Raw genomic sequence first — 11,651 nt, 5'->3', positions numbered from 1 at the left:
AGCCAAACAATACAGATCGAACACCCTGAATGAGAAAGTAGAGCACAAGTTTGTTCTTTGATATGAGACAGATCGAAGGCCGGATCGCCTTAATGTAAAGTTTATAGTTGGATCTCAGGATACAATCGTAGTTCCTCTCAACTAAATAGTCAGTTTTACCTATTAATACTTTTGAATCCTGATATGTCTCCTGTTTAATCATTGATCACAGATTAAACTTTGTTAATAACAGTTAAAAGCATATTGAAATGTGTAAAATACACATATATATATATATATATATATATACATAATTTTTGCATGGCTATAATAGTAGTTTGTAGTTCTGCTGTGGAAATTGAACAGGCCTATTTGTTATGCTGAAATTACAACTGATCACTTGCAGTTGGGCCCAGAAGTACTTGGACAATAAGAGTTTTAGTGATTCTGCCATTTTACCACCCGGTGCAGATGTTTTGTGACACAAACGTTCTGCAAAAGCAACTCCAGAAATGAAATATTTGTCCGGCCGGAGAAGCCCCACCCTGTCGGGTGAAAAGAAGCGGCCTGCTCACTCCTCAGGTTAAGAAGGAACCTGAGCTCAGTGCGGGGCCTCCCGGGGTTGGTAGAGGGAGCAATGCCAGGACTGACTTAGGTAGGAGCACTGGGTGATGAAATGGGGGAAAAAAAAAAAAAAATCAAGGATAAGAATATTTAAAAAACGTTTGCTGGTCCGACACACCTGATTCAGGTGAATGGATCACCATCATCGTCGGGTTATTAGAATCAGCTGCGCTGGAGCAGGAAAACACCTAAACCATGTCCAAGGATCGATGGACTCTGCAGTCCAGCAGCTTTTCAGTTACAGAAGGTAAAACAGACATCTGGTGACGGCCGCGGTAAAGCTCCTCCGGGATCGTTGATCTCCACCAGCTCCAGATTTCAGTCACTGACTGCAAAAGATTTCCATCAAGTGTTACAAATTGTGGTCATAATTACAATTTGTGAATACGTCTGGACCTGGAATGACAGGAACAAGCATGAAGGTTTGGCACCATGATGTGGCTCAGAACAGAAGTGCGTTTCACATATCAGTTAGTAAGATGCTTATAAAGCAACACGTGGGAGACATTTACAGCATAAAGACACTACAGACAAGAATGAGATCAAGGTATTTTATTTTTCAAACAATCTGTATTAACACATGAAGTCATTCAACACAATCTTTTGAAAGTTTAAAGTTTATCAGCTTATGAAATACAATCTGAAGTTAACCTCTCACAAGTAACACAGACACGCGCACACTTAAAACATAGCAAGTGTTAACCTTTAAAAAAAAAAAAAGAGCAAATAAAAAAAACAAACAACCTTGTTATTGAGAAAGTATGATGTGATTTATACTTCTACCCTAAACCCTGACGATGTTTAGCTTCCCAAGTTTTGATCTGCTTCACAAACAGCTACCGCTGCTGGTGCATCAGCGTGACAGAGTAGAAGCTGAGACAGAGAAGTGCTTTTCTGTCCGGGTCATGAAGGCAGACAGATTTCATCTCAGCAGGTGAGGCTGACAGAGAGAAGCAGGTATTTCGGGTGATTACACACAGAAGTAGAGAAGGACTTTGTAAGACACGAACCAGCCTACATTTAGTCTGCCAAAGGCCACTGGAGAGTCACACTACCTGCAAGCCACACAGACATGGACAGTCAGGGTTCGGAAGGGTTCACATACTTGTATTGCTTAGAAAACAGAAGCTTTGTCGTCGTCTCTCAGCACAAAGTCAACGGTGCCTCTCTGATGATGAACTCGCATCCAAGTTGTTCGGAAATGGATCAGAGAATCGTACGCTCAACAATGACGCAGATCTTGTAACGAAAAGATATCGAGTTGTGAGGTCCAGGTCCTTTTAAGGCCCCGGGGGCAAAAATAAACGGCACTTTTATATCCTAATGTGCTTTTAGGGGAAACGAACAAACATCATCCACCGTCCACACTGGCGCGCTGATTTCTGGTGCTCAAGATTGGTTAACTAGATTACTTTTACTAACTTGCACTAAATTAACCTTTTGCAGTAGATTTACTGTTCATACTTGTGAACTTAACAGTTATGCACTTGAAATTATTAAGATTTCAAGTGCATAATTATTAATTATAAATTATGCTGCTGCCTTATTTTGATCTAGTTTTTTTGTAGATAACATGTTGCTTCCACATTTTTTAAAGAATTGAACTCCATATCTGACCACGCAACCGTAATTGTCTGTATTTTTAGAAAAATTTTCTGTTAAAGCTACTTGATGTAGCAATACCAGTTCTGGCCACAGGGGGCGATCACAAGGAGCTCATCTGTCACTTTCTGGTAAAACACAACAAAGTGCAGTGTTGTTAGGGGTTTTTCTGTCAACACCATAGACCTATACGCCCCCATGTGGTCAGATGTGGTATTCCTACATATTTTAGCTTCAACAAGCACCCACAGGTTTTACATATCAAAGCTCCATGCACGATGCGTGTTTCAGGCTCTGTAGCAACTTAAACGTGTATTTTTCCTTTTCCCATTTTAAGGCTTGTATTTTTCAGGACCAATGGATGTCAACTCAAGTGAGATATGAAACCTTTTATCAGACTAAACATCTCCTCAGATGTGCCGTGACACCCATGAACACACTTCGATGTGTAAAATAACTTTGGTTGCCGACTATTAATTGCAGATTTCTCCAGTTTGTTAGTTTAGTAATGAATATTTTATTAGCTGTTATTTTTTTAATGTAATTTCCAAAGCTGAGACATTACAAAACACCAGTTCAAGGCTCTTAAAGACACCCCTGCACTGCCTTTATGATGCTCACCTGAGAATAGTGACAGCACGTCAGCCCCAGACGTGAAGACCGTGGCCTCTTTTCTGCTAACGACGGTATTTCTGTCTGGATGATGCGACATTAAAGCAGCACTACTTGACACCATCCATGTTCACACAGCAGCCAAGTATCTGCTGATCTACAACTACTACTGATTTCACGCCAACAAGTTGGATGACTGATAGATTAATAAAGGAAGAAAGGAAAAAAGAAAATCCATTTCCGTTACACTCGGTTATAGCTTTGATCGTTCTTTCTTGAAGTACATTGTGCTTATATTAATAGTTTGGAACATATTTTTATATAAATACCTTTCTTATAGATGTACATTCACTTTTATTTCTCAATATAGACTAATTTACATTTTTATAAAATAGGCTTTTTTAGAATATATCCAGCTACTCTTCTCACTACAAGACCACACATCATTTAAGAATAAGCGCTTATTCTAATTAGTGCCCTACAAAGCTAAATATTCACTCTGTACCTATATATATATATATATATATATATATATATATATATATATATATATATATATATATATATATCTCATTTCATTTCATTTCATTTCATACACATGGCTTTCTCTCTGCTGGTTCCTGTTGCAAGTCCACCAACAAATTAAATCAACCTGTAATAACTTATTATTGCCACTCTGACTGGATACCTGTCCATTTCTCATGTTAGGTTGTATGTAGCGCTGAAAAAGGCATCGTCAGTTCAGCTAAGGGATTTTCAGGATTTTATTTAAGTGCACTTAACTGGCACCAAATGTTAATTATGATAACAAGAGAGCAAATTGTTGTGCCTCCTTTTCAAGTTATTTTAAGTAAGAGACAATTGGGGAAAGGGTATTGGGGGGGCTCAAAACCCTTCCTAAAAACTCTTGGCCTCCAAACTTCCCAACCAAGGCACTGCTTAAACTGTAAACACAACAGATTGACCAAAAAAAAAAAAAACAACCGAGCGAGCGCTCCTGGTGGATTGTATTTGAGAAGTCGGTACTGCAGGTCGTGGCACATTAAAGATCTAAAACCAAAAACACATTCGCTTGAGGGGGAAAGAAGGTTTGATACAGTACTTTATAATCTATCTCAATGGCTTACATGCACACTAAAGTCTCAGTTTGAAATATATGTTTACTGAAGTGAAAGTGCTTTCCGTGACCATTTACAGTTTCATAATCTGGCTGTAAAATGAACCATTTATCTCTTTAATCTTTGTCTTGACGCTCTCAGCCCTGAACATTTGCTGCAGTCTTAATAAGCTTCCTTTATGAAACGCATTTTCTTAGCTTAGAGGCCAAGCTTTAGCAGAAAATCCCCACAGATCACCGGCCAAGATTCCTCTCACAACTTCCAAGGGCTTTATGTACTGGGAGCCACAGAAAATGAGCTGCATCCCCACTGATGAACATAAAAAACATAATCAACGATATTTCCCCAGATCGTGAATAAAACCTGCTGTTTGGGCCGCCATCCTGTCGCACTGACAATCAGCTCCATCAATCTCATCTGATATATTAGTTAGTCAGTCATCTGTGGGGATTGTTTTGTTCCACCTTTACAGCCTCTAAGCTCAGCTTCCTTTGGCTTTGCTGCACACGTTGATAAATATTCTGAATTTTGGCAGAATGTAAAGATGTAAAATATACAAGTCCCATGAGCTGCAGCCATGTTTTTCTGGAGAGCCTGATAAGACGGTTCTCTGTGGTTAAGTTAAGTCTTTCTGCCAGCCCAAAGTGAAAATGACCTACAGATATCTTACACAGCGCGGTTCTGCTGCAACTCCTGAAACAAGAACACATCTCACACAAAGATTTACACTAACAAAATAGTCTAAGCACAAAAAGTATATTACAGTAGAGTAGATCACCGTGATGAAGCACCCCCCCTCTTTTGTTTCTCTTATATTCTCCTTGATGAATAAATCATCCTCCGTCACCCTCTAAAGCTGTAATTATGCTGCCTACCACTAAAACACATGAACTCTCCTCTTCAGAGACAAGATTATATACTGCCATGTGATGGCAGACATTAAAAAAACAAAAGGAGGAAACAGAAAAACAGTAGGCTAATACCAATACATTGTCACTACATTTAAATATCAAATTTGTGTATTTTATAAATCTATGAAAACAAGAGATTTCAATGTCTAACATGATATAATTCATGGTTTCGTTGAGGAAAGCAAAGCAGGCGATTTCACTGCACTGATTCTAAACGTTCAGGATGTTTTTATCATTTCTTCTTTCAAATTGAAATTTATTTTGCTTTTGCAGCTCTGACGATCTATTTGTCATGTTTAAGATTTACATCATTGGCCATTTGGGCCACAAAAAAAAAAAAAGTGGAGGAAATAGGGCTTCAGGATGGAGTATTTAACTAAAAGAAACTCAGGCCAGCTACCCGAGGCCGCTGCGGCGCCACAGCAGATGGGAGCTCCAGCATTTATCATCCAACATCCCTGTGAACAGTCGCTGCAGGAGACGCCTGCAAATGATTTCCATCTAAGCCCCATGTGCTACCTATTTACACATTTATTCTGACATAAAGTTTCCGTTAAATGTACTGTAGAGCCATTGTGGAATGTTACCATACTTCACAATTATGAACTAAATAGTTATAACTGAACACAGGTCCACCAAGAAAATGAAACCGAGCAAGAATATATACACAGTTCAAATTAATACACGCTATTGACATTTGAAGCTCGTCAGCGATTCTGCATGATGATTCTGGGCAGAACGTCGTGGGGGGGGGGGGGCCTCTGTAGGCACTGCATCTTAAGGAGTGTAGGCTGAGGTGGATATCGAGACCGGCTGTGGATGTAGTGTTTGTTGTTTGAGGCCGTGTGTTTATCTCTGCAGTACGAGTGTTTGGGCGCGAGTGAGCGGTAGAGGAGGAGAGACTGATGTTCACATTTGCGTGCATGCATTTGCAAGAATTTGGGGTGCACTTGGTTCTTCGGGCCCTGCCGGGCTCCGCACTCACTGACCCCGAGCCGCGGTTCCTTCACCAGTTCATGATGCAGTTTCTGTTCAGGGTCATGAAGTAGACCTGGCTGCTTCCTCCAGAACGCACCGAGGCAAAGAACACCTGCGGAGCAGAGCAGACGTGAAGAACATCACGAGTGGCGTATTTGTAAAAATGAGAGCAAAAAGGACGTCAATAATCATTTAAATAGAAATTCTGTCATCGGACATCCAGCTATGCCCAGAAGCTGAGTAGTGTGACTTCAACTGAGGCCATGCTGAGGCCATTAAGGCATACCTGTCAAGTCTCCCGTTTTGGCCGGGAAACTATCGTATTTTACCCCTCTTTCCCGGCTTCCTCCCATATTAGTACTATTTTCCTTTAAAATGTTACGTTTTTTGTAATATAATAATTTTTAAAAAGCATTCCTGTGCCTCTCCAAACTGAATTGTTACTAGTTTCGCGAGAACTGCAACCTGCTGTAGCCTGGGTGGCAGTTCTCGCGAGGTTAGTGGCGACAACGGGAGCAAACTCAGAGCAAGCTGGAGGGATGGATGGATGTAAGAATAGAAAAGGCATTTCTGCCAAAAAAGTGAAGACTACATGTAAATATCTCTAAAAATGGGGAACCGAAGTTACTTTCCCAAAGAGGAGCAGGATGGGGCTCAGTTACCCCGTTCTGAAAGATATGTTTTCTCACGGGGAAGGACCGATGTCCATCAGTGAATACTAGAGAGCCACATGAGTGAAAATGACAAATAAAAAGAAAATGTAAATGTTTCACTTGAAGAAAATCAATGTGTATATAAACTGAAAATGTGCTTTAATTCCCATTTGTGTTTTCATTTAGGGTCTAGTATAGGAATTACAAACATAGGAAGTACACAGCATTTCAGTGTTAAAAAAAAGGTCGACCTGTCAGATTCTGAGCACATAATTGTAGTTTGTAAGTAGTTGGCAGGTACTTATTTTAGATTTCTTGTAAACCTGTTTCAAAAAAATGTAACACTGGACCTTGGTTGGGCTGGTGGGACAGTGGGTGGCGGAAAATTTCCCTTATTTTTTAAAACTTGACAGGTACTGTATGCATTAATGCCCAGCAGTGAGGTCTGAGTCGTGTCGTAACAGCAAATCTTGGCAATCAATGGCAGAAATACTCGCTTTCAACAAAGGAATATGCACTCCATACAAGTGTTACCTTATCATTTCTCTCACAAAGGAACTTCAGCCTCTGAGCTCGTTTGTGCATGAAGACACCGTCCAAGTGGCCCGTCTCCACCGAACGGATCTCGATGGCCTTCTCTCCCCAGCCCATGATCTGGTTCGAGCAGATATGAGCTAAAGAGCAAAGTGCAATATTAGTGATGAACAAGCACCAATCACACATGCCATTTGATCCATGTTACATTTGACCCGTACCGACAGACGTGGGCATCTCGCCCCACTGCAGGACAACGTCCTTAATAATGCGTCCATAGGTGTTAACGTAGACGCCTTCGTCCTCGTAGCACAGCAGCATCTCCATCCCATCCGAGTTGGGAAGGAACACGATGGCATGTGGAATAATATGGCTTTGGATCTGTTTAAGGTCAAAGTGCAGAGTATAAGCTGCCGCCGGCTCCACCTCAGCTCAAACATCCACACGGCTCCACAACTTACATGAACGGGGATGTAAATGTCATAATTGTTGCCCGAGTCCACGTCAATGGCGTGGAAACCGGCACAGGAACCATAGATGACTTTCAGCCTCTGGCCTTCCTCCACCGTCAGGTCCACCAGGACAGGCCTGTGGGGCAAGTCTGCAAAAGACTGTTTTCAAGAGAGGGAGGGAGATGATCAACTTGAACGGCATTCTGATTGATTGACTTTGCATAACTATTCCAGCTCTTAGGAAAGGAAATACTTGCCTTGAAGGCCATGAATTTATGATAAGGTTTGGGCGCCCAGGCATAAACCTCCACCGCGTTCTTCAGAGCGATGACCAGGAACTTTATCCTCTCGTATTTCACTAGACAGGACAACCACAAGGCCGTCTAACATTAGACTCTCGTAATCAATAATTCACTGTGCCAGATGTATTCATCAGAATCTCTCTGGAGGGGATAAACGCATAAACAAACAGGGGCTGTCACTCACCAACTTTGTAGTGCACGCAGCCCTCCATCTCCCCCACCGTGGTCCAACCTTGCTTCTTCTCCACCTCGGGGTCGTTGTGGAGGATCTTATTCCTCAGCCACGCCAGATAGTAGACACGCACCTTGTTCTTCTTGCCTTGATTAGGACAGAGTGAGTTATCAAAGAATTATTTGGGTTTATGACTGATGGATGACGATTACAGAGGACGACTAAGCAGGTTTAATTCAAGAGTGTTAAAAATGTGATACAAACATTGTGAGGTGGAGAGAAGCTTGACATATGATGTATTTTCAGATATGTGAAACCTGATATACTCAACATCAAAAAAAGACATCAACACTCAAAATTCTCAACAATAAGTGTAAACGAGAAAAGGATTTTATCAGCCCCACATTGGTGACAGTCTTGTGAAATGCACTTGCTGAGTATGTAAGAGAGATTAAATATCTGCACTCAGAGCCGTCTGGGAGATTTGCGAGGCCCTGTGCGAAATGGCCGGGGGGGGGGGGATTTTTGGAGTTTTCTGGGTCGGATCAGGTGTCTTTATGCGCAATTTTAACTCTCCAATTAGCAAAATACTGGATACCTTCCCCTGCCTCATCATCATCTCTTGCCTCGACGCGGGGCCCCATGGCTGCTTGAGACCCGGTCGGATCGGTGATTTTTCTAACAAATTTATCAAACAAGCCTTTCAGAGAGACATTAAACTCTTCAATTTTCTTTAGTTTTTTTCTTTTTTCATCCCCTGATGGAAATTTCCTGAATCCGTCTCGTTCTCTCGACATTGTGTGACAGTTTGTTCCAACTCCACCCGTCTGGATCAGAGCAGCTTGTGTCAATGCGCTTGGTCTGATCAGTTGTATTGAACAACAGACATTGCACATATATTTATTGATATGCACAGACTAGTACACATTTAGGTCTGTAATGGAACGTGACTGTTGATATTTATAAGGGAAAAAAGGAAAAAAAAAATTGGAAAAAAAAAATTGAAAAAAAAAAAAACACAAAAAAAACGGCAATAGCGCGAGGCCCCTTGGGGCGCGAGGCCCCGTGCGGTCGCACGGTTCGCACACCCCTTGCGGCGGCCCTGTCTGCACTAGAATATTGCTTTTGTCAATATCTTTTCCAGGGTTTTTCAAGTCCCTTTCAAGAGAGTGATGTGGTTCTGGAAGAACACACATGTTTAACACACAGTGGCAGGGAGCAGCAGTTAACCTGATATGGTGATGAGCAGGTTGAGGCCCTCGAGGACGTCCATCTGTTGGAACCTGCGGGAGTTGATGAGGGGGTAAACCTTTCCCTGGCCGCTGCGGTCCAGCAGCTTCAGGCCGTTCTCTGTGCCCACCAGCAGATTCACACCTGGAGATACGCATACCCAAGGAAATAACTTTATTTTTTCAAATAAAAATATGCCACAACATGCAAAAACCCCCAAAAATAAAATTGGTGGCCCCTTTTCCACATCTACTCTCACCCCAAAGTGCAGCACACAAGATCTCCGAGTTGAACTTCTTCTTGTACTTGCGGATCTCCGGAGTGTCATTAGGAGGACGCGTGTTGGTGGGATTGACGTTCACCATGGATCCCTTCCTCACCTCCATCTTCAGCTGTTCAAACCGGGAGCCTACAAATTCATGTCACAAATTGGAAAATCTTAATGCAAATGGGTCAAAAGTACATAAATAAACACTCTTGTGGTGATTTAGAGCCCATCATTGAGCCAGATTTCCATATTTTCTGTCATTCATGGAAATAAACTTGAGAAAAACCTCAATGAAACATAAAGGTAAATAGTCGGAGCTTCCTTGTCCTGACCTTTGAGTTCCGGAATCAGCATGTGCATCCCTTTTAGACGAGATAGTACGTTTGTGATACCCTTTTAAGGCTGATATAACATGATAAAGTGAGCTCATAATTGACTTTTTCCCAACTGAGTTTGAGGAAATGTTTCATTCAAGAAAACCTAAAACTTTAAACTTTGGTTTTTATTCCATAGTTTTATGCATTTCAGAGCCTCATGATTTCTACAACTCTGTCAGCATTTTAGACATAAATGAAGAAACAAAAACAAACAAAACAAAAAGTTATCTAAAACTTAACGTTTCAGATTGCTTCAATTCAACAAACAGCTCCCTTAGGTCTTGATGAATTGAAGTTCAAAAATGCAATGAAGCACTCCTAAACCTTGAAAAGTTCCTGACTCACCGTTTAGAGACATGTTGTCTCCCGTACCTCCTGGTGACTGGTACATGCGAAGATCCACAAAGGTGGTGAAGGAAGACTTGCCAGTTGCCTTCACCAACCCTCTGGACTGATACTGGTGGAGCAGAGGGCCGAGAGAGACAAACTATTGTGTTTAGATCAACATCAAAGCAGCAGAAAGTTCATGTTGTCTGACACCCAAAATCTACATTGCTGATACAGCACTAAAACTCCAATGGTTGGTTTCATGTTTGAAATAAAGGTGAATATAAAACAGAAATGAACCACAAATGTCGGGCTGATGTACTTGGCAGCAGTAAAACTTACATCATAAACAGAGTCTTTCCCCGGAGAGGAGTGAGAGGCTGAATCAGTGGGGGAGTGGGAGGGCTGCACCACATCTGGCAGGTTGGTGTATCCATTATGGCTCCTCTTCTCTGGGGTCTGTCAGGTAAACACACAATCTCATTTGTTATGTAATTACAACTTCGTTAACTTAAATCTTGGGTAATGTGTCCTGCAGTCACAAAAAGACTCAAAAATCCATCTTTATATTTTTTGTGCCATCATAAATATACATTGCATGCATCTGTAAATCTGTTCCTGCTATCACGATGACGTGGTCTCTGCTTCTGCGTTGGATCAACACCATAGCTGGGCTCATGCATTATGTCAAAGCATTAAAGAAAAAAAAAAAAAAAAACTGTGCATATATATTAAAGGAGCTTGAGGCTCCTTTTAAGAAATGAGACTCTCTAGCGCCACCCTTCACCACGACGGCCGTTGGGGGTACTGCAGCCAACAGTGAAGCCGGCACGGGAGAACGGGGAGAACGTGCATGCAGCGTCATGTGATGTCACATCCGCAGCCCAGCGCGGGAAATTCGGGACCGAATTGCAGCACATTTTGCAGCACACAGCCTGTTCAAGGCAAAGGAGAGATACACTAGAGGGCTCATTCTTTTGGGTTTAGAACGCTTCACCTGACATTATTACTAGAAAACTTGAAACATTTACGAATTATTTTCATAAATCCTGCCTCAATCCTGCCTCAAGCTCCTTTAATGGTTAGTATTATAATTTAGCAAAACAAGTTAAAGTCAGACATATATGCATTGTGATCTTGCAGCAGATGTTAGTGCATAGGTGTGAGTTTGGGCAGAGGTGAAGCAATGTGTTCAAGCAGGTTGGAACCGGTAGAGAAAAGTGTGAGGTGTGACAAAAAGAGTATCAGCAAGACTGAAAGGAAAGCCGTACAAGACGGTGGTGAGATCAGCGAGGATGTGCGGTTTGGGACAGGAGACCGAGCTGGAGGTAGCAGGAATTAAAATGTTGAGGTTCTCTTTGGGAGTGACGAGGATGGATCAGGAATGAGTACATCAGACTGATGTTACACATTAGATGTTTTGGAGATAGAGTCAGAGGCTAGATTAAGATAGTTTGGACATAGACAGAGGAGGGATAGTAAGTTTATGAGGAAAAGGATGCTAAGTTGGGG

General features: G+C 41.7%; 1 protein-coding gene across 4 annotated transcripts in view; it reads right to left on the bottom strand.

Moving 5' to 3' along the window:
* Positions 1 to 1,313: 1,313 nt before the first annotated feature.
* The window catches only part of mink1 (misshapen-like kinase 1), a 34,595-nt gene continuing 24,257 nt past the window's right edge, over positions 1,314 to 11,651 (bottom strand). For all 4 annotated transcript variants that reach the window (XM_061739860.1, XM_061739861.1, XM_061739864.1 and 1 more), the window contains 10 exons: positions 10,482 to 10,598; positions 10,158 to 10,269; positions 9,427 to 9,576; positions 9,168 to 9,311; positions 7,950 to 8,084; positions 7,721 to 7,821; positions 7,473 to 7,622; positions 7,233 to 7,392; positions 7,012 to 7,151; positions 1,314 to 5,936 (listed from right to left, as the gene is read on the bottom strand). In XM_061739860.1, coding sequence (XP_061595844.1) covers positions 5,853 to 5,936; positions 7,012 to 7,151; positions 7,233 to 7,392; positions 7,473 to 7,622; positions 7,721 to 7,821; positions 7,950 to 8,084; positions 9,168 to 9,311; positions 9,427 to 9,576; positions 10,158 to 10,269; positions 10,482 to 10,598 — 1,293 coding nt within the window. In that variant the 3' untranslated portion in view covers positions 1,314 to 5,852. The remainder of the gene's footprint in view (positions 5,937 to 7,011; positions 7,152 to 7,232; positions 7,393 to 7,472; positions 7,623 to 7,720; positions 7,822 to 7,949; positions 8,085 to 9,167; positions 9,312 to 9,426; positions 9,577 to 10,157; positions 10,270 to 10,481; positions 10,599 to 11,651) is intronic.

This window comes from Cololabis saira, chromosome 14 (assembly GCF_033807715.1).
Source record: "Cololabis saira isolate AMF1-May2022 chromosome 14, fColSai1.1, whole genome shotgun sequence".
NCBI lineage: Eukaryota > Metazoa > Chordata > Actinopteri > Beloniformes > Belonidae > Cololabis > Cololabis saira.
The sequence above is the reverse complement of the archived record's forward strand: the minus strand, read 5'-3'. Positions and strand labels throughout refer to the sequence as shown.